The following is a 23,615-nucleotide window of genomic DNA, read 5'->3' as shown; positions in this document are numbered from 1 at the left end:
GGAATCAGAGGCAGAAGCCACAGGTTCACTGGTGTGGGCCGGGAGGCAGAGAGGCCAGCAAGCCCTTCTCCTTCCAAAGTGCCCTGCCCAAAAAGCACAGGGAGGGAAGGGTGGCTACAGCACAACCGACAGACAAGGCCCCCACCAGGGGAATGACTGGCTGCACCATCTCTGCTCCAAATGTAATGAATCCCTGGCTGGGTGATGGGGACCACCCTGAAGAGAGACTGCTCCCCTGTGGCAACGTCTAAGCCTGATCCGGTTTGGAAGTGACAGAGACTCACCCTGTGGCCCCTCTCAGTCTTGGGAAGGGGTTCCCACTTTCCGAATCATTCAGGAGACTGGGGCACACCTTCACATACAGGATGTGTACCTCGCTAGCACCCCCACTTCCCAGAGAGGGAAACTGAGTCCTCAAAGTTGCTGAGACAAGCCAGGTAGCCATAGTCTGGACCCCCAATTTGGTACATACTCTCCACCCGACCAGAAGGGCTCCAGAACCTGAGGGCTCCTGAGGAAGGCCACAGAGCTGGCCTTGGTGGGGAGGGTCACGAGAAGGAAAGAGGCAGTACTGAGCTATAAATCTATGGGACTCGGACTCCAACCGCCCAAACACAGATTGAACGGTGTCAAATTGAAAAGCCTGTCTCAGGAAACATTTTCCCCCAGTGGGCTTCCATCAAACTTTGTCCCTTTTGGTGCCCAAAACTACCCACTGAGATGAGTAAGGAAACATTATTCCCACGTGAAAGGTGAGAAACAGGCTTGGAAATGCAAGAGACCTATAAGCAGCTGACTAGCTCATTGTTAACAACCTTTAGGATCCTGAGATTATGTCTCTGACCAAAAATTTGAGGGATAAGGATGTATGATGGAGGAAAGGTGGGGGAGAAAATAAATTTTACTAACCTAAACTGCTCTGATATTTAATGGATGTAATTAAAAGTTACCCTTTGAGCAACAGATAAAAATGAATGAACATTCATCTAACCTGAGTTACCCTGGGAATTTGCAGGAGGACAATCGCTAATAAAACACTCTCATCCCCACTGCTGGGTCTGAGTCCATGGAGAAACAACTGTCAGCCACGTGCAGCAGTCCTCAGAGGCAGGCAATTGTCCTTTTATTATTAACAGTAATGGGAACGGGCTACTAGGAATAATCATTCCTGCATCATGCCAACCCGAACTTTGATTTCCCTGTATGAGCTGCTGGGCATCAAAGCCAACACATTCGCAGAAATGCTCGGGGAAAGAGGGAGGGGGAGAAAAGAGAGCTCGGCCTTCTGCCCACCACCCTCCCCCAACCCCGTCCATTAGAGAAAGTATATTTCTAAATGATTCATGAGGAAGCCCAATCTGCAAAATATCCCATAGTGCTAGGTCAGCCGAAACCCCTCAAACCTCATACCCCCCCAAATTTTAGGTCTCAGTCTCACCAATTCATCTACCTCATCTTCTTCCAAATTAAATGAAATGCTATCATGCTGCTGTGTTTTAAAACAGTGTCCAAGAAGGTAGAAAAGGTTACCCACAGCAAGCAAGGACTGCCATCCTCACCATAGCAACGCGCCTATTTATAATATGGTCTACCTGCATCAAAGGCTTCCGCAGACACTCAAACCAAGTCTAGTGCTATATCCAAGCCCGAAGACGAAGCCGCAAACTCTCATGAGCATGTCAATGAAACACTTCCAATTACATTACATGCCACAATTATTAGCATCGACTATCAATTTTTTTTCTTTCTGCTCAAGTAAGAGTAAAGAGGAAAATGAATTAAGACACTTTCTAGGACGCAGTAGAAACCCAGCATATGACTTTCTAAACTGTTTTGGCTTTTTTTTTTAATGGTGACCTCCAGAGGCAGAGACAGGAAGGAGGGATTGCTAAGGACAGGAAGACCTGAGACACAAATCCTCACCAATGTCAGGCACACACAGTCAGGTAAGTTACCCTCTGGTTCACATGCAAGGCCTCAGTCACTTCTGCAAGACAGAGAAATTCCAGAGAAGCCCAGATGCAGATCTACACTGGGCCTTGGAAAAAAGAGGCTTTCATTTTAGAGAGAGATTCAGGAACCCACATCTGATTACTCACTTGCAAAAGGATTCTAATTGACCTTACAGTCCACATTAGAATTTTGAAAGAGAAGCACAGTTATATTCCCAACAGCAGTCTCTCCCTTTCCATGTCAATGAAGTGAACATATAGCATGACAGGGACCTAGTACCAGACAAGGCCCAGATTCAAACACAAGCGCAGCCGCTTACTAGCTATATACCTTTGGGCAAGTCCCCTACCTTCTTGGAGATTCAATTTTCTCTCTGTATAATGGGGATGATGTATAAAGTTGTTTGTGAGCATTAAGTCGAAAAATATATAGAATATTCTAGAAACTGGCACTAGTAAGAGCTCAAAAAACAAGACTTATTCTTTTTTCTTTCTGCTACTAGGTTATTTCTGGAGTAATGATAGTTGAATAAACAAGGTGTACATTCCTACACACAACAGAATCACAAGAATACCTCAAAATTGTGAGCTCTGCCCTCAGCACACTCTCCACGGACCAATGCCAGCTGCATTTCATAGCTGGAAAAAGTGAGGCTGGACTCAGATTTGCATTAGCGATAAAGTTCAAACCTAGTGGACCAGGGGGAAATTAATATTTCCGAAAGGAATCATTTGATGGTAGGCAGGTAGAGAGTGACCCACAATATCAGGTCACTCTACAGAATAGAATTCCATTCTATCCAAATGGAAGAAAGACAAAAGGCAAACCTTGGGCCAGTGTAAGTGGTACATAAGACAGAAGCTCAATCAAAACATTGGATTCATAGTTCCAGACACCCTCCTCTGCTAAGTGTTTTCTTTTTCCAATAGACTATACATTCCTCAAGGGTCAGGACTATGTCAATGTATCTAGGCACCCCTAGAGCAATTGACACATTATTGACCCTAAACAAATATTTATTTCTAGTGGAGTTTTTTCTCCATTGAGTCATTTTACTTGTTTGTATGTATTACATCCCTAGAAAAAGAATCTCAGGTTTTTTCCTCCTGTGTGTTTTCATCTTGCTTCTTTGTGGTCCGTGATGCCAGCTGAGGTCAGTACAATGAAACCTAACAATGCCAGCAAAGGAGCAGATTATTCTGCCATTTCTCTAGATCTTTGAGCTGCACATCAAACCCGGGGCTGATCACTCCACACTCATTTAACCTGCCTGTGAGGTACATAACAATCTCCCCAGCTCTGTGATCATCGATGATTTCAAGATCACCAATGTACCCATGCTTCATCACCATGGTTAGAAACCAGACAACAACTTTGGATCCTGACGTTTGCTTCTCTGTTTGGAATCGCGAATTGCTTATGCTCTTAAGAGCATCAGCCACAACATTCACACGCACCACGACGGCAGTACTGAAAGATGGTGAAAAAGAGGGAATTTCTTTCTGTTGAATGCCTTTGGGTGGGAAAAAGTTTCAGCTTCCTGGAAATTCCCCCAAAGTGGCTTAAAAAAAAAAAAAAAGCTACAGTGTTATTTCATTTTCTTATCACAACAATCCTTTAAGGGAGATGGTTTTACTATGCCTGTTTTACAGACAAGGAAACAAAGGTTTAGGGAAGTATATGCTCAAGGGCATATAAAGTCACAAAGTAGTAAGCCAGGTCTATCTGACTCTAGGAATCAAGCTCTTAACCACTTCCTTATTCTTGATATTTCTCTTGGTATATCATGGCATCTAGAAATGTTCTTAGCTACTAATAGATGCTCAATAAATACTTTTTATATGGAAACACAAAAGTAATGAAGACCTCAGGTTATAGTTTCCACTGTTCACAAAAGCCTAGATCATCCACAGCAGAGAACGATTCACCCCCAAAGCCTTATAAACTACCCAATTCCTCCCTGCAGACATTTTGGAAAAATAATTCAACACATGTCTTCACCTACCAATATCTGCAAAAGGAAGCCCAGGAGCAAAAACAGTGACATATGAAATGGGCCGAACTTGATCAGGTCCAAGTATTAATTATACTTAACTAGACATTTCCAAACCAGGGACCCAGCATCCCCAAAGAAAAGGGAGCCGGAGGTCAGCACAGCACCCACCTGAGCAGAGTTCTCAAATATGACACTTTCTCAAAATCTTCCCAGAGAAGTGTGGAGGCCACAAGAAAGGGAGGTACTCAGGAAATGTTTTAATACATCCTCTTAACCAGAGCCCAAGCATTTTTCCACCAGAGAGAAACACCAAGTGCAACAACAGTGACTTGTAAGTGTGCAGACCGATTATAGCTTTACTTTCAAAAGAGCTTTGATTGATCTTTTTTGATAGACCTGAAATAAATTAAACTAGATTGACTCACTTGAGAATGGACTCTAATCCCTCAGTCAGATCCCGGAGAACTCAAACCAAACTAGCTGTTAATTTAGGCTTTATAAGATAAAGCATGAGAAATCCAAGTTGATGTACCCCAGAGCAGAGCTTACATCATCTCTGTAAGCAATCAACTCACTGCTTCTTTTAGGAACTAATCAGTTCTTGGGTAAGTTGGTGCCAAGCCCGTACTCTAAGAGCGAAACCAGCTTGAAGAAAGGAGGAAAGGCAAGAGGAAGAGAGAACCCGAAACATCGAATGACTCACTCTCCCACCAAGCAAGCTCAGAACCAGCCCAAGACATTTTTCTTTTGCTTTCTGAAAGTCATCTGTCTCCCGCTCCATAAACAGCCGATGGCTTGACCAGAGCCTGAGTACCCACATAACCACCAAGTAAGAGGAAGCGGCTAACACTCTTAATATCTCTTTAAAAAAAAAAAATAGGGGGGAGGGGCAAAATTACCCAGAAAAATATTTCCTACTACTTTTTTATTCCTTCATCTTTGAAGATCACACTGTTCTGTCCCTTTATCTTTGCTTCTGGGTGCCTTTGATTTGAATGTAGGAATTCCAAAGCTTTCAAGTGGCAGCTGCCCACGGCACTAATAGAGTTAACATGAACACACACACACACACACACACACACAACCACAGGCTTCTTCCCAAGCTAAACTCTGCTCACAAACAGGCAGCCCTCCCAATTTACACCAGCATTTTTTTGGAATGCCTCCATCCCAAGTGAAGGTGGGCATTTACTTCTAGGGGACCCCACCCACAGCCTCACCCCAGGAGGCTCCAATACAGTGTTTTCCTTCCAAAAGAAAGCAAGGCGGCCAGTCTCTTGCTCCTCAACAAGGATGTTTCATATAACACTCTGTTTACCGAACATAAGGGGATCAAGAATCGAAATCCAATTTAAGGAATTATGGTGCCTTCAGACTGTTTTTCCTCAACGATGAAAAAAGACAGGCATGTTGTTTCTGGAATTAGGCCAGAAGAAACTGATCCTTGTGGAAATACAAGAAAAAAAAGAAAAAAATCAATGTATGTGTTTATATATGTGTTGGAGGAGGGGCTAGCTAAAATATGAGTTATAATCTGAGTAGCAAATAAATTTGCTTCATTCTATGGAAGCATCCTGAAGTTTATTTCAAAGCCCTATTCTGATACCCATCTGACAAGAAGAATACGGTTCATGTCTTACGGCTTCTGAGAAGCAGAAATTTAACCAGAAAAGGTGGAATGGAAAAGACACAACAAAATCAATCACAAAGTCTGTCCACTTGCCTTGACTAGTAGCAAAATGGACCGAAGTTCCAGTCAGAGTTTACAGGATTACAGCTGTCATTCCCTTCTCCCTACCCACTGTCACTCTTCACTTACTGCCAGCCTTCGTGTCAGTGCTGTACATATGTTATCCCATTTAATCCTCTGGGAGGGTTTTATCCCCAATTTTATAGATAAATCTGAGGCTCAAGAAGGTTAAACAACTGGCCAAGATCCCACGTGCAGAAACAAAATGGGCAGTGCTGGCTTTAGTCCCCAGGTATGTCTGACTTCAGTGCCAAAGTGCTTATCCATCATCCCAGAATGCCTCCCTTTTCACAGCAAAAACTTTTAACTCCAGATAAAACAACACCTTTATGGCTTCTAATTGGTCCTACCACTGCATACATCCTGTGGAGGCATTTTGCAGATGAGCAAAAGGAGACCCAGAGACTAAGCCAGCCACAGCCAGATAATTTAATAGCAGACCTCCGAGTGCTTCTGAGCTCCTGGGCCCCTAACTCCAATTATTAAGCTTCATCCTCTCCCTTAATTAATTCTTCCTCACTGCCATACACAAAGACAAGGTTCTCCCCCAGAGAAAAATGCCTCATCTCACCAAGTGCTGCCAGGGGAAACAGTTGTGTTGGTGGTGTTCATTTGGGGCTGGGGAGGACTAAAAAGGGTGGGACCAATAGATTAAGTAAATTAAGACATTTCTGACAGGGAGGGAAGAAATCATCACTTAGAGGAACTAACCAATTAAAATAGTAAAGTGCTGGTCTTGCAAAAAAAAAAAAAAAAATGCCACCAGCCAAGGATGCCCAGGGCAAACAAGAGTGGAGTAGTGGAAGAAAGTAAAAGCAACTTCAGCAGCCTAAGGCCACTGAACATCTACAGAGGTCTGGCAAATGCCAAAAAAAAACCAACCAAAACTTTCTGACTAACAAAGCCTGCTGAAACACAAGTCCTTTTTTTAAGGGGGTTGGGAAGGGGTGGGAGAGTGTAATTTCACTGATCTATTTTGTTTTACACCTCCCCAAGCCAAAAAGTGGGGGAAAAAAAAAAAAAAAAAAAGTCCATTGACCACAGACTGCTTTCTGATTCCTCATATTTCACTCTTTCTCTTTTCATTTTGGACTCTGAGCTAAAGAAAGCTAAAGAAAGATAGCAACAAATTCGGACAGATCTCAAAGCACTGTGTTCTAATTCAACCTTCTGCAAATGAGGGAGGGCCGAACTGTACCTTCTGGAACCAAGAGGTGTTCAAGACACAGTGGCTGCTTTCATGTGGATTGGGAGAATCGAAGTCATGTCTTAACCACTACTGAGAATAAATCGTTCTGGACAAGCTCCTTACTGCAGCACTGTTATCCAAGTTTAAGTGTGAACAGGCCTGGGTTCGCTGGCCTGTAACTGATTTCTTGCTCAGGAGAGCCCCACAAGAAATTTCCAGCAAGCGTGACCTGTGTTGTAGGCAACTACAGAGATGCCAGCACCTTCTCCCATAAAGTGCTGGAACCAGGGACCCGGGAGCAGTGAGCTACCAATCACAAGTCCCAAAGTTCTCTTGTCCCTACTAACCAAATAGCACCACTTGTCCTAAGGCAAATTGAAGGGGGGGGGTGCTGTGACACGCTTATTACAAACTCGGACAAACAACAGTCTGACCACAGCGGTCCGAGGAAAGTCCCTCATAAAGAAAGAACGAAGTGTTATTAGATTAGCAAGCCAGGAGGAGCCAGACCTCTCTGCCTTTTGAGAACCGAAAGGATAACTTTTAATTTTACTTTTTTAATGAAGTTCTAAGCAATAGAAATTCGACCAAAGGAGAGAGCAGACATTACAACCAAAAGGCCACAAATCCCTGTCTTGCTGTCACTAATTTCATGCCCATCAGAAGCTGAATCATTCTAAGTCCGGTCTCCCCTATAGGTTTTTTGTTTTCCCTCCATGGGGTGATAAATTATGTCACAACATGGACTCTTTCACCCTATCTCTCTTCAAAAGGTACTCCGGCCTACTCTCGCGCACCAGAAGTAACTCATGACCCGGTTCTTTTGTGAAGAGAAAGAAAAGCATGAAAAGATAGGCGATACAATATATCACCAGCCTGTAAACTTGGCAAGAGTTTTAATAACAACAGTGTTGTTACGGTGGGTGATCAACTGGCCTGGTTTGCATGGGGACACTCCACCGGTAACAATAAAACCATTAAACCTTTCTTATGTGTGTTCTCACAGTAACCCTCCTGATATGCAAGTCCAATTACAAAACCCATTTTCACAGATAAAAAATGGAGGCATGGAGTAATTGAGTAATTTGACCAATGCAAAATTTTCAGACTTTTGTAAAAAACAAAAGTGGTGGAAACCAAATACCGGGATAAACAAAAAGTTCATACTTGATGGGGAAAGTTTGACCTGGAAACAAGTTAAGGAGGAAAAAATATTCCCTGCCAAAAAGATGACAGAAAAGCAGGGACTCAGGGGGAACACACAGAACAGGAAGATCAATCACAAGTTGATCTAGATGTTTCCAAAATAGACCTTAGAGGTATTACATAAGGAACACAGAAAAAGGGAGAAGTAACCCCAGGAAAAGGGAACACAGAAAAAGAAACAGAAAAAGGGAGAAGAAACCCAAGCCGGGTACCCAAGAAAGGAACAGTGGTCCAGCAGCAACTTGCGAGGGTCCCAGGCACCACAGGAGATCTTTAATCTCCATATTTCCTGGGAATGTCATCCTAGGGCTGCCTTTCCTTAGACTTCCACCAGCCAGGAGCCCTGGTCACCTTGTTTCCTAAACAGCCAAATTCATGAGCTGCAATGGCAAATGGAAACCACAAACTATGACCGAACCAGAAGTCAGACTGAAAGATAAAAATGCACTCTCAGGGCAAAAGAAATGATAACAGAACCACTGAGGCCAAAATCAAAACCATATCTGCTTTGCATGTGGCATGTGGTTTTGTGTGTGTACTTTTTACATGCCAGATCATTGGTTTCTGTCACACTTAAGGCATTGCCAAGCTCCTTTAACTGCTATGCAAACCAAGGTGACTGGAGATTATCATCTTGGCCAAAAATTTCAATGAGGGTGGAGGCAGGAAACACCAAACAACTTTCAACTTATTACTATTAAATAAACTGCTGAGGGTGGCAGGGGCACCCAACCCAATCTATCTTGGTGCTTTTTATGAACTACCCTAAAATGACAAAATCATGTCAGGAGTAATATATTAGGATTTATTTTCTGACAGCGATAAACTTGCAAATTTAACCCAACTGAAAAGTCACCCAAGCAAAACACAGCTTTTTTTTTGGCGGGGGAGAGCTAAGGTAGGGGGTCCCCTTCCAAGGAAGGAGGTCCACCGTATTATCAAAGCCTTTTCCTGGCTCCCGAATGAAGCCCTGAGTGCCAATTCTTCAGACACAAATAGCTGCACAAATAAGGTCTTCTGTGGGGGGAGATATTTGTCATCTGCTTTCACTCACAATTATGAAAATGTGGCAACAGTGACAAGTTTTAAGAAAACCCAAATAGGGAACATAAAAACATTGGTGGTTTGTAAACATGTCCTTAGCTTAAGGGCACTTTCGAACCTTCCTTTAAATTCTCTTTCAAGAAAAAATATCTTTATACATTGGGTCAATGAGTTTTTTCTTTCTTTCTTTTTTTTTTTTTAATTAACAGGAAACTCTTGGCTTCTTCAGCAATTATTAAGAAATAAAGGCTGCTGGATTCCAGAATAAAAACTAAGTGACTGAAGACTGGGAGGAGGAAAACGGGGGAGGTTTGTTTTTGATTTTAAGGATAAGAATCAAGTTCAAAACCTTGTGACTTCTGGAACACTCCTAAATTGAGTCTCATACATTCCATAAATCAAAAAAGCCCTTATCTAGATATCTATTTCATTTCTGTATCATATTAAATAACCATAGGTCTTTTGCTATTTATTTACATGTTAGAAGCTAATCAAAAGGACAAAAATTCCTCTTTGCACATTACTGCAAGATTTCAGCTGTGCTATAATACCAGAAAGCAGCAAGTTAACCAGGAAAAAAAACCCAAATGCCCCTGAAAAAACTTACCCCCAACATACACAGGCCATTCTAGCCCACAAAGTGGATGCTTTCTTTTCCTTAAGGGTCTGTTCTCCAGAAAGTCTCTTATTGACTGCCTGCCCAATTCACATTGTCTATACCCCACCCTCAGGAGTATAAATCTGACAACTGCTTCCGAGCCAAACCAGACAGAGACCTCCATAAACTCATGGAATGAAATGGATGTCTGCTTCTTTCAGTGCAAAGATCTTCAGATTCGGAAACACATCCCAGTATGTTTCTTCCAAGTTCCTTTAATTACAACACTTACTTGTTCTTAAATGATCTGGAGGTCTACCATCAGGCAGGTCAAACTGATGGCTACTTGGACTGCAGGCTTTTTGGTGGAGAGGTACTTTAAATTTTCCCAAAGTGTTTTACTAGATTGGAATATTCAGATTCTCAGAATTCAAAGTGATGAAACGTTATACAAGGTCTTCATTTTTTTTTTTTTTTTTTTACCATCCCTTTATTGGTTCTTTGACTGAGTTGAAACTTGTGAGAAAGCCAGCAAGTAAAATCCCATCAAATTTACCTTTGGGAGAAAAGATTTGTCCGTAATGGGCACTAAATGTATACCATGACTCTATACCATGAACTGCCCCCCAGTTACAGAAAAAAACTCCTTGAGCTTTACCTCCACTTACACCCAGCACTCCCAACATTAGATGAATGGGTGCTGCTGGGGCAAGAGTACAACCGTGAATATCTTGGTGATCCAGTGCCAAGCTCCACATACACTATAGTCTTTTAAGTTCTCCTTTCAACAAGCAACGTCTCCAAGCCCAGTCCACTTCACAAAAGAAAAGAAAACCCCCAACCCAAAAGAGAAAAATCAAACAATAACAACTCACTAGGAGGCTTTATTAGCTCCTCCCAAAATAAAAGGAAGCTGGAATCTTCTAAGAACATCCTTAGCAAAACCAACACTTAGAAGCAGGGACAAAAACACAATCATAAATTTTTATATAAAAATCACAAAATTCCTGGGAATGCCAGCCAGGAATGACTACTGGGTGAAACTGGGATATGAGGTCTTCATACATCCTAACGAGTCTGAGATGTGGAAAACACCAGTGTCTAGCTCTCAAAGCTACCTCTCTTAAGCTCAATTTTTTCATTCACTTAATCAGTATATATTTAGCACCTACTATGTGCAAGGCTTGGTCACTACTCAGTAGCTATTAAAATACAAATATAGAAATTTTTAAATAGACAAGACCTTCCAAACTCTCCTTCAAATATGCATTTTATATATATATGTATATATTTCAGCACATAATCCCCTCTTAGCTGCTTTCCAATAGAAAATCAAATGCCCCCAGATATCAATTTAAATTTAGCTGTCTTTTTTCTTTCTCTCTCTCTCTTTTAAATCACCATTGAGGCCAGTTAGCGCAGTTGGTTAGAGCACAGCCTTATAACACCAAGGTCACGGGTTCAGATCCCTGAACTGGCCAGTGCCAAAAAAAAAAAAAGTTCTAGTAGCCTCATTTAAAAAACTTAAAAAAAAAAAAAAGGTAAAATTAAATCACCACTGAGCTTTCTAGCAAGAACTCTTTTAGGCCTCCTGTTACAAGGCTGAGAAGAGCCCATAAGCGTAGGAGGGGCTGGAAACGCAGAAGAGGAACCTCAAATTTCCTTCATATTTTGGACTGTCAATAGCATTTAGGAAAAACACCTCCTTTCCTTTCTGCTTCATGTGTTTTCCTTATTGGTTCATTTACACAGCCCTGCTCCCCCAACAGCAGTCAGTACATCGTTTTGTCATTTCTGCCTTTCCCCGCCATTAGAGCAGGCTGCTGAGACGACACCCCAGCTGTCTCCTCAGAGTGGCCTGCAGCATTGGCACATCCCTTTCCCCCAAGTGGTCCCCCCTTTGACTAATGTTCACCAACACTCATACATCACTCCCAAATTGGTCCAAATGAATTAAACACAGCTCTGCTTAACATTACGAGATTTAAATGGATTTTCTCTCTACAGGTCTGCCCCATAATTGGGTTTATCCATCTTGTTGAAGTACAGTTTACACTTGCTAACATCACGCCAATTCAAGCTACATTTTCTGCTCCAGTGGCAGGAGCAAGGCAGATTTGTCATCGGATCATAACAGGTAATTCAAACAACAATTAGTTTGATGACGGCCCGTATGTCAATGTCTGCTCCCAGCAGCCTGGCTCACACCCGACGCTCTCTGTTCCTCAAGATGAATTGTCTTCACAATTCTTCAATTTCAATCATCAACAATGCTTACTGAATCAACTTAAAAACTATTGACACAAGACTGTCTTCCCTACAGGCAGCCTCGCCAAAGCCCTAGTGAAAAGAATCTTCCAGTCCCCTCAGGCTGGGCTACTACCACACACATCCATTTTCAAGCCTTGAAAAATTTGTGATTTTCAACCAAAGCCATTTATTCTGGTGCTTCATCGCAACCTCAAAATTCAGGAAGGCACAGTGTTTGGGAATAGGAAGGAATGAATTTGTCTGTGCAGGATCATCCATCCACAAGTAGGAAAACACTGGTTTAAATTTTTTGCAAGTCTCCTGCAGGAATGAATGACAATCGCCAAAGTTTAAGAAAATGTCATGATCCAAAGGGTAACAGTACTTGCCATTTTTGTAAAAAGGTAATATTGTTTTTAAAAGACAGCTAACCTCCAAGCATTTTGAAAATTAGAAGACAGTCACCTGAATATAAACCTGTCCAACTGGGGTTACCCATTGTTTAAGCGATGTCATAGTCATGATGCAAATTCATGTAATAAAGAGAGTGGAAATCAAGATTTGAGATACCTGGAAAAAAATCAGGTTGACAAAGGAGTCCAACATCCATCTCAAATTATTTGATTAAATACAAAAAAAAAAAATTATTATTGACCTTTCATGTTATGAAAGGGGCTGTTATTAAAAAATTCACAAAGCAGCCTTTGATTGCTATCTCTAATACACACCTACCCCAATCTCACTTAGGTACTGTTTCCTTTCTGCCCACAGTGATGTATTTAAACACATTCGTACCCCTTGTCATACACCTACTATGTCCCAAGAATTACTGAGTGGTGCTATAGGAATATAAATACCGGTAAGACACAATCTCAGCCCTTCAGAAGAGCTTATATTCTAGTGAAATGGAAGAAGGACTAGGCAGAATTTTTAAGTGACATAAGAGAAATGCAAACAGCAACCAACAGAAGTCATAAATCTTTGTTACCCAGCAAAGATAGTCCAGGTTATCAAATTTATCATGTGTGATGTTCCTGACAAGGAAATAAAAAATATACAATGCCTGTCAGGATAAGGCATATTTTAAATCTGTAAACAAGTACTTCATAGTTCTCAGTAGTAAAAAGAGCAGCTTGCATTTATCAAGCTTTCTTCTATGTGCCATTGCACTGCTCAGCTCATTACAAACCCTACGCCATTTAATCTCCCAACAACCCTTTGGAAACAGGCACTACCATTATCCCCATTTTACAGATAAGGAAACTGAAGCTTGGCAGAACTGAGACTCAAACCCAAGTTATCTGACTCCAGTAACATGAACTGAACTACCCACCTCCTATTGTACCAGTTTCTTTAAAATGCAAAGGTAATGCTACTATAGCATCAGTGGTAGGTCACACACTTTACTGTTATACTAAGCCAGTGATTCTCAACTGGGGGTGACTTTGACCCCCAGAGGGCATTTGACAATTTCTAGAGACATTTTTGGTTGTCATTTTGTTGGTGATGGTGTCATTGAGAGGATAGAAGTCAGGAATGGTGCCAAATAAACATTCTACAATGCATAGGATAGTCCCCTGCAACAAAGAAATATCCAGCCCAAAATGTCAATGGTGCTGAGGTTAAGAAATACTGTACTAAGCCATCTTTCCTCATCCAGCCCCTACTACTAACCACTGGCAAAGACATGCCAGTTTCCAGGCTGGGCCTCAATCTGTGTGGAATCTGGTGTAAATGTTTTTCCAGGTGAACCCTTAAAAAACTGGGGTTTGGTAAAGACACTTCAAAGACTCCACACATGTTAGATTCTAATGTTCCCTTTTCTAATATATAGATACATAGTACATGTACCTATTCTTAAACTTTATTTTTAAATTCCAATGTATTATTCATCAAATATTAAACACGCTGCCAACAACCCAGTGGTTTGGGTGGGACCCTCAGGAACAATGGTCTGTTGCCATTTCTGTTTAATTGAAGAGCATGATGAGATTTCAGGGTAAACCAGTAAAAAAAAATTGCAACCACTTATCTGTTTGATCAGGATTTGATACCATGCAACCAAATCAAACTCCAGAACCAAATTAAGTGCTCAACCTGATAAGCCTGCAAATGTCAGCCCCAACCCCCTTAGAAATTTCTGTGCTCAGCAAAACAGCCCCATGATTTTCAAGAACTTACACAAAGTAACTATTATAAAGTTTTTTTTGTTTTTTTTTTTGTCGTTTTTTCGTGACCGGCACTCAGCCAGTGAGTGCACCGGTCAGTCCTATATAGGATCCGAACCCGCGGCGGGAGCGTCGCCGCGCTCCCAGCGCAGCACTCTACCAAGTGTGCCACGGGCTCGGCCCACTATTATAAAGTTAAACTTGTAAAATAAAGCTATACTAAGAAAACACAACTAGCTGACTGCCACAGATCAGACCTCTATACCCACTTCCTACAACCCCTCAGGGGCACACATACGCTGATAAAACAGTTGTTTTCATTCTTTGTGATTGTTCCAGTCAAAGATTACCAGACATTCTCTTTCTATCCTTAACCAGTTCTGTTACAAACCGTGCAGGCTAGTCCCCAAGACCCTTAATATGGTAGAGAATGAACAGATACAAATATCTCAATTCACAGAAATACAATCAGATAATTAGAACAGATGTAAGTAAAAATGGCAAAACTCGATTGTTTGATTTTATCTGGCCAGTGTAATGCAGCTGCTATAGACAGCTTAGACAAGACAATAACATCTGCTTGAAAGATAGAAATAAAGCTGTGATGGGTTCCTGGCTTCTTGTCTTATCCCATTTTCAACAAGTTGTTGGACCTTGGACAAACCAAGTCACCTCTATGTACCTCAGTTTCCTGGCCTATCAAAATGTACTCTCTTTGCTCCACCTCAAAAGTGGTCTGGGGACCAGAGCATCACCATCACTTGGGAGCTTGTTAGAAATGCAGACTCTCAGGCCCCACCCAAGACCTACTGAATCCACATCTGCATTGTAGCATGACATGAAAGTCTGACAAGCACTAGACTACCAAGCCCCTTCTGCTTTGACATGCTGAAGCCCCTCGCAAATGACATCAGATGCGACCTTCTCTCACTGGTGGTACTAACAAGGGACAGTGGCCATCACTGATTACTTTTTAATAAAATGTTCTCAAGATAGAGACTCTCATCATTTGAACACACACGAGCCATCCTTCAGAACTCTGAGTGTAACCAGCTTTTCTCCCCCAAGGAAAGAAAGTCACACTAAAAAAAAAAATAAATAACCAACAAAAAAAGGCATTACAACAGCTGTTATATGTGCATCAGAATCATCCAAAGAATGGGTAAGGGGTGCAAATTCCAGGATTCCCTAGACCAGTGCACCTCAACCCTGTCTGTTTATTAAAATCACCTGGAAATCTTTTGCATACCAGGGATGCCCAGGCCCCAACCCCAGAGATGCTGATGTGGTTGGTCTGGGCCAGGGCCTGGGCCTGAGTATTGTTTTGAATGCTTCCCAAGTGATGGTAACATCCAGCCAGAGTCAGGAACCAGTGCCTAATACAGTGCTTTTCCAAGCACTGTCCCCAGAGAAGGCGTATCTCCATTACCTGAAAACGTGTTAAAACTGCAAATGACCTACAAAATCTGACACTCTGGGGAAGGGGTCCCCATCTGCATCTGGACAAGCTCTTCCAGTACTCTCCAGGTGACACATGGTCAAGATTGTGTAACACCACCTAGTCCTACAGAATGGGAATCTCCATGGAGTAGAACCCAGCATTCTATATTTTTGAACAGCTCCCAAGTGATTCCTATGTATATAACCCAGAAAGCCAGTTGGTAACCACTGCTTTTGGAAACTCCTGGGCCTTCCTCAAGGTCACTTTGAGCAGACAGTAGTTAGCACAAGGCTATGTCTATCTCTGGTCACACTGCCTGGGTTTGAATCCTAACTGACCTTAGGCAAAATATCTCAGGTATCTGTTTCCTCATTTACAAAATGGGGATAATGGTGCTAATAACAGTAACTACACCTTCCAGGTTTCCTTCCTTATTGTTATGAGGAATCAACATGTAATTCACATAAAGCACTTAACAGCAGAGCTAATGTACCTGGAGAATTCAGAAAGCATAAGCTGCTATTATTATTAACCATTATTATTGCCTCTGACCCCTAAGACCAAGCACATTATTGTCCAAACTACTCTTTCTCAAACAACTGTCTCTTCTTCAGCTATGCAAAAGTATCTGGCTCCCTTCACATAAGCATGGAAAAGTAAAGGCCTCAAAAGTTCACTGGAACACAAGGGCCATCCAGTTTCTCACTCTAAATGAGAAAATGTTATCCCCATCAAGTACTCAGCCAGCCCTTAATTTTTATTCATTAAGTGAAAATGGCTGAGCATTCAATAACTGATCAGTGATTGATTTCAGAAGACCTAAGACAATAATTCTCAAACTTTAGTAGGCTAAAAATCACAACCCTGATGTAAAATCTAACTCCTGGACTGTACCAGAAACGTATTCAATTAGACTAGTGAGGTGTTTATAAGTCAGTCTTAAAAACATCACTACAACTTAAGCTTGGTGAGTACAAAGGAATTTTGCCTGTTTTGCTCACTGATGAATTTCCCAAGGGCCTGGCACACAGCAGATGTATGATAAATGTTTTTGAATGAATGAACATTCTGAGGTATGGACTTAAATTAGACTCAAATTGTGGACTTAAATTAAGTTCAAACTCACCACGATAGCAAGTGAATGAACCTCTTGGGTGAGTTTCCTGGTATCCACAGGCTTAGTCAAACTACTCTAGTGAAATGACCTCTCTCCCTCTCACACACACACGTGCACGCACACACTCACCCTTCATTTCTTTATGGAAATGGACATGAAACAGAGCCACAGCCTGCTGTGGGATAGAAGGAAAAGCAAGGAAGTGACTGCACCCTAAACTGAACTTGTTTCTGGGATTTAGTTCTCCACTCAGCCCAGGTCTGCTTCTCAACCAAGATGGCAAATCATCATGAAAACTGAAAGAAACAGGGAACTAGCAGTGGGTGAGAGGACAGGCGCAGGACACAAGAGGCCACCCTCAGAAACCTGAACTCAGGGAAGGCCAGGAGCCCTCATAAAGACTGCCACTTCATTCTGCAATTCTGGTCAAAGCCACTGGTACCAGTCTCTGGCCATGTTCATCACCAACAGCAAGGGTCTACTTGGGCAAAAAGAGGGACTCCGAGCTGCAGCACATCAGGAAACTTAATGACTTCAAGACACGGGTAAGACTAAACATCCAGTTCACACCCAAAAATATGGGGCAAGAACATTCTCCAGTTTGTATCCTTCTCTCCTTGGCTCCAAAAAGCAGCCAGGCCCTGGAGGAGGATCCTGGTGACCTTACTGAATCATGGCAGAGGAATTCCAAGACTAAGCGGGAAGGGGTGCGCTCTGGAAAAGCTCAGATAGGAACCTGCAGGCATCAGGGGAAAAAGAGGGAAAGCAACACTCACTGCAAAGTCTCCACCACTCAGCTGTGTAAACAAATAAAATGGCCCATTTCTTCTGGATCCTCTCCTAGTTGTCCGCGCACACGCACAAGCGTGCACATGCACACACTAATACACACACAAACCACATCTTAAAAGAAAAACAACCAGGAAAGGTCTACATAGTTTGTTTTTGCTGCATGTAGAGTTTTTTCTTAAATCACATCTGACTTGGTGTTAAGACATCAACCTTTAGCCAAAATACTCTTAAAACAAAGACCTCACGGGTTCAGAAGAAGCCCTTCTGAAAACCAAGGAAAACATCTTCTGTGGGTCTTGACCTTGATTACAACACTGCTCTTGGGGCTGGAATAGTGATGGGAGTAGGAGTGCTGGAAGAGCTCTCTGCAGGGAGGCCATAAGATGCCTAAACATTTACCCACAATCACCTGCAGGGCATCCCTGGAAGGCAGCTGCTTTCACACATCTGCAACTTGGGTCCACCTCTCTCAACTCAGCCTGCTAATCCTCTTTCCAAGTAAATGGAAATGGTGGGAGGAGCTCCTAGGCCCCGGGGCCAGAGGCCAAATCACTCTGTGAAGGGGCTGCACTGTATCTTGGGTCAAACTGACCTCCAGTCACACTTCGATCATTTTATTGCCGCTCCCCAAAAAAAGGATCACTCACACACTTAAAACTACTATGCTAGTATATTTCAATGACAACACTCTAAATTCAATGTCCAAATCTCTCTCAAAAGTCAATGCAAAGCTAAACACACATTTACCCCATGCCTCTCCAAGTCCACTCCTCGTGTATGACCAACAGAAATGAAAACATATGAGAGTACTTCAAAAAGTTCATGGAAAAATACAATTAAAGGATAACAGAAATCTTTCCATGAACTTTTTGAAGTACCCTCATCTATTTCCCCCCAAAATGTGTGAGAATGTTACTAGAGCTTTATTCATAACAGCAAAAAAAGTGAAGAATTCAAACATCCAGCAACATAGATAGGACAAACACACTGGGACATATTCTTATGTGGAATACTACACGGCAATGAAAAAAGTAAATCATTGCTACCCACAAGGACATGAGTGAAACTCACAGACACAATGCAGAGTGAAGCAAGACACAAAACTGTGCATTCTATATGATTCCATTTATATGAAGCCAAAAAACAGGCAAAACGAATTCATGGTGACAGATAAAACTAATCCATGGTGAGAATTTTCGTTGGGGGCAAGGAAAAGAGGAAGAAGCTGGATGACTGGGAAGAGAAGGGAAAACAAGGGAAACCTCATCAGAGGGAGCTCTTTATCAAAGGGCAGCAAACTACAGCCCATGAGGCCAAAGACTGCCACCGCCTTTTTTTTATAAATAAAGTTTTATTGGGACACAGACACACCTATTTCTTTAGGTTTATCTTTGGCTGCTTTCAAACCACAAAAGCATAGTTGAGTAGTTGCAATGTATGATCTGAAAAGCCTAAAATATTTACTATCTGGCCCTTTACAGAAAAGGTGTTCCAACCCCATTCTTATATTGATTTGTGTGATCATTTCATGGATGCTTACATATATAAAACTTCATCTGCCTCTCTACTAAAGATCTGTGTACTGTGCTGTGCTTAAGTTATACTTCAGCAAAACTTTTAAAAAGTCAATAGAATTAACTATGTCTTTTTTAAAAGGGCCTTTTAATATATCCATTTTGGAAGAACATGGCCATTTGTGTCCTTTCCACATTGAGAAAAAGTTCAGAGACTGTCAAAAATGGGGAAGATCCCAACACAGCAACTCATACTGTGTCCAGACCTTTTATAAGAATGTGACATATCAATAGAATCACTCAGAGCCCATTCACGTAATTGGTGAACTTGGCCAGGTCCTGAGATTACAGGAGGGATGGGAAGGGAAAACGTTATGAATCTCATGTGATGCACGGTATCATACTACTCGAGGTTATTTTAGGAAATAGCTTAGGAGAGAGCAACAAGCTCAGCTCCTACTGAAATACAGTATTTATCAAGGTTAAACAGTTTTAAGTTTCCAGGGAAGAAAATTCTGCCCCAACAATCGTTGCATTTAAGCCTTAAATTGGAGAATGAAGCAAAGAGACCTCTGCCTTACATTGCACCAGAACAGTGCCACCCTCTCCTCTTACCCCCATCCACATTGCTGCCCAGATGCCCAATGTACTTCGGGAACAATTTCATTTTGTCTGAAGTTCCCCCCCCCCCTTTTTTTTCTCTTGGCTTCCTTTGTTTTGTTTTGTTTTTTGCCATTTATCCTTTGATGATCAAACTAAAATTACAGCTAGATGCCATTTGGCGTGGCCTCCTGCTAGTCTAGCAGAGATTGAAGGAGAATGAACACTGAATGCATGGTGCTAGGGATCTAATAAAATGTCTCTCTGTTTGCCCACATGGGCATCAAGCCTTAGCAAATAGAAGCAGGGGCGAACAATGCTACCTGTTCATGGAGAAATAGTAATGGCTTCAGTCCTCCAAACAATGAGCTCTGTAATGTACTCCATCTTCCTCCTGAGAAAGAGCTTCACATGGCCTGCACTGTGCCAGGTGGTTTGGAGAAAGACGAACCGCCCGGCCTAACAAGGGGCGCTTCAGCAACGGGTGTAAAGATACAACAGCTGGTCTCCTCTCGGCTGGTCTCCCAGTGACATGGCCCCAGCCAGCCTTTCCACACCAAGATAAGGATCACTATCCTATTCAAACTCAACAATTCCCACACCTCAGGCAACAGGATTTTCCAGCACTCCATGAGATGTAGTAGGCCTCAGGACTTTGTTCATTCACTCGCTCATCAAGAACTAGGCTTTAGGCTTGTTCTCTAACCAAGCCGTGCACCTAAACTGTTTTCTGGAGCAAGACTTACTCTGCCATTAATCAAAAGGAAGAAGGGTCGCACAGGAAGTGTGCCAGCAAGAACAACTGCAGTACAGAGTTAAGGACACACCAGTTTGGGAAATATTTGGGGGTGGAGGGGTAAACTCAGAAGTCGCTCTTTCCCCTACACACAGAAAATCAGCAATATATCTGCAGTGGTAATCCAAATATTTTTTAAATAAGTTACTGTAGCCTTGAAACGAGTACAAAAATACTAGGAATTCTCCAACTAAAAACGTCCAATGTCTGCTGACTCATCCTTTTCACTGCTGCAATAATTCCGTTTACCTGGGGCAAATGGCTATTTGAAAGTCTTATCTAGGAAGATGCAGATTTGCAATAGCAGAGGTACAGCAATGCAGTGGCTACAGCTCCATAAGACGACACACACACACACACACAAGTTATCTGCATGGGCTCTCTACGAGAAAAAGAGCACTGGGATAACGCGAAAGATCAAACAAACCAACATCAACTTACAAGAAGAGAAGAACTTAGAGCCAGACAAAATGTTTCAATAGCTTCCCTACAAAGGGTTAAACCAGAACACTCAGGAAATTTTGGTGCCCTTAGTTACCCCATGAAGGGTGTCCATCCGAGCAAGGCCAGGCAGACAGACGAAAATTGTATTAGTCTGCCCTCCCTCCACTAGTGCCTGCTGCTGGCACGAGGTCAGCGCCGAGTCTATATTAGTCCATGATTTGTTTAGCCTTTGGATTTGAGAGAATGGAAGTACTACGTGAGCAGGAAACAGGACACTCATCAGAAGCTGAGACCTGTCACCTTTCCCTTCCAGCACTAAAAGTGTCATGTATCAACAGTTCCAAGAGAAATCAACATTTCAGGACAATCAGGTCAAAAGTGATATTCTTAGCATCACTCAACGTGATCTGGATCCACCGGAAACAACTCTGGCTGTCACACGGCCTCCTCTCCCACCTCCCCCCTTAATCCCTCCCATTCACATTTTGTAGCCCAGTTTTACTCCCAATTCAGATCTCTCCCTAAGCAACAAAACAGTAGCCAAGCTGCGGTCTGGGTACCCATTATGCCTGATCAAGAAACTCTTAACAATAAACACAGGCTTCTCTTTCTTCCCCTGTCATTCAGTCATTTTAGCAGCACTTCTTCTGCCCTTCTTTCTTCTTTGCTTCCCACCTCCCCCAATGATTCAACCACCACCACCATCACCACCACCATCACTATCACCATCACCACCACCACCACCATCATCATCATCATCATCATCATCATCATCATCATCATCATCATCTAAGTTGGGAAAGGGGTGAAGAATAAAAAACAGGAGAGACCTACATATTGACAATTCAAGCTTCAGAATTTCTTGCATTTCCTACCTGAATTGCAATCTGGTGTTCAATCGTTTTGTACGCAGAGTAATGTGTGCTGCCGGACTGAAAATGGAGCTGTAGAAAGAAACCAAATCAAAGCGTTCTGCTTATGTCACAAACTACAAGAAAACATCTTAAGCAGTTTATGAATAGCAGACAAACCTTCCCAGATTGAACTGCAGCCTTGGCATTCAATCAAGACCTGTGTACTTTTATTTGTTGCTATGGATAACATGATCATAATGTTCTAAGGTATAATAATGTTAAAAAAAAAAAAAAAAAAAGCACCTATTCAATAAGCAAAAAGGGGAGGGGGAGTGGCCAGGAGTGAGAATTAATGACACGAAGAGCAAAGACGGATGCCCATGAAGACATACAGGCAGCCAGTGTGCTGAGCAGCAGGCTAGAGAAAATTCACTTTGCTGCAAAAAGTCATCAGAATTGCGACATGGAGGCGAAAGGAAAGCTTGTGAGACAAAGGATTATGAGAAGCCACAAAACTGCAACAAGTACAACACCCCCCACCCTACCCCCATATTTCTTACAACTGGGCCGTGGCTCTCCAACACAATTCTATTTCTGGGAAAACAAATGTGTCAGACAGAATTCAGGGGCCACCACTGCTTTATACATTCTTTCACAATGACTAAGCTGTCCGTCCAGGACATCTCTGTAGCCCGCACTCTAGTAATCCACACTTCCCCAAAGAGGAAACCAAGCATTGCCAAAAAGCCACCAGTTTCCTAAGGACCACCTATTTAGGCAGCAACTGAGTAACTGTAAGTCACTGGTTTACTCAGACCCTCCACAGCAGAGCATTTAAGTCTCTCCTCAGCCATTCCCTCTGAAGCCCCACAGACCACTCATCAAAGAAGCAGGTATTCCAAAATAGAAAGGAATACCAAGGTTCCTCACCAAATCCTTGTTTTCCAAAAAAAAAAGCACTTGTTAATCTTGGGCTCCTACCAATTGACAAAAGCAACACCATCTGCTGATTTATATTATAAACAATAATAATCATTAAAGGATCTTGACAAGTATCTGAAAATGCATTTTCATTTCCCATAAACAAACAAATGCTGAGGAATCAGATGATCCTGTGAAATCGCTGGTGATACCCCTTATCACAACAGACAAATCAGCTGCATCTCCAAACAGCATCTGTGTTACTGTAACAAACTATGACTGTTACTACTATTATACTATCATTATTATTACAACACTTCTATATTGCTAGAACAAAGTGTAATTTAGGCTGCAAGTGAGTTTCAGACCCAATTAATTTGTATCTTGCTCCCTGGAAGAAAAATCATTCAGTCCACAAAGTTTTTTATTTTGTTTTGCTTTGTTTTGTTTTTAAATAGGAAAAAGAAAAAGAAATTCACTTAAGAACTTCTGAACTAATTCAAAATAAACACAACTCAGTAGTAATCATATTTTAAAAATTGTCTAAATCCATATGGCTCATGGGATTTAGAATATAGTGGACTTTGAGGGAATTCTGTTCCAAATAAACAAAAACACCATATATATATTTATATAAATTTATAAATATATATATATATATATATATAAATCTGCTTGCCCCCAAATAGAGTATTAATCAAAATTAAAAGAAGGCACAATAAAGGTGGGGGGGGGGGGTTCCTATACCTGTTAAAGCAGAGTAATAAACCGCACTGCCCTAAAACAACAAAAAATGAACAGTGGGCGACTGAAGTGTGCACCACACACACAGCCCCCACACTCACACTCAGAAGCAGTTCATCTGAAGTGAATCACTGAAAAAGAAAGATGAATTTGCACCCTTTGTCCCCCTGTCCTTTCTGTAGAAACTGCCAGTCAGTAAGCGGAGAATGCACTAATTACTGTGACAATTCCGCATCGT

General features: G+C 41.9%; 1 protein-coding gene and 1 pseudogene across 5 annotated transcripts in view; both read right to left on the bottom strand.

Annotated features, from left to right (window-relative positions):
• Positions 1-23,615, bottom strand: part of TCF7L2 (transcription factor 7 like 2) — a 188,399-nt gene that overhangs the window by 153,681 nt on the left and 11,103 nt on the right. The window contains exon 4 of one of the 5 annotated variants that reach the window (XM_063102519.1): positions 21,734-21,802. The exons of the other annotated variants lie outside the window; for them this stretch is intronic. Within the exon in view, the coding sequence (XP_062958589.1) occupies positions 21,734-21,802 (69 nt within the window). The remainder of the gene's footprint in view (positions 1-21,733; positions 21,803-23,615) is intronic. 5 annotated transcript variants of the gene reach the window in all.
• Positions 3,031-4,503, bottom strand: LOC134382431 (small ribosomal subunit protein uS8-like; annotated as a pseudogene).

The sequence above is a fragment of the Cynocephalus volans genome, chromosome 7 (genome assembly GCF_027409185.1).
Source record: "Cynocephalus volans isolate mCynVol1 chromosome 7, mCynVol1.pri, whole genome shotgun sequence".
NCBI classification, from domain to species: Eukaryota; Metazoa; Chordata; class Mammalia; order Dermoptera; family Cynocephalidae; genus Cynocephalus; species Cynocephalus volans.
This window is presented reverse-complemented; position numbering and strand designations above follow the sequence as displayed.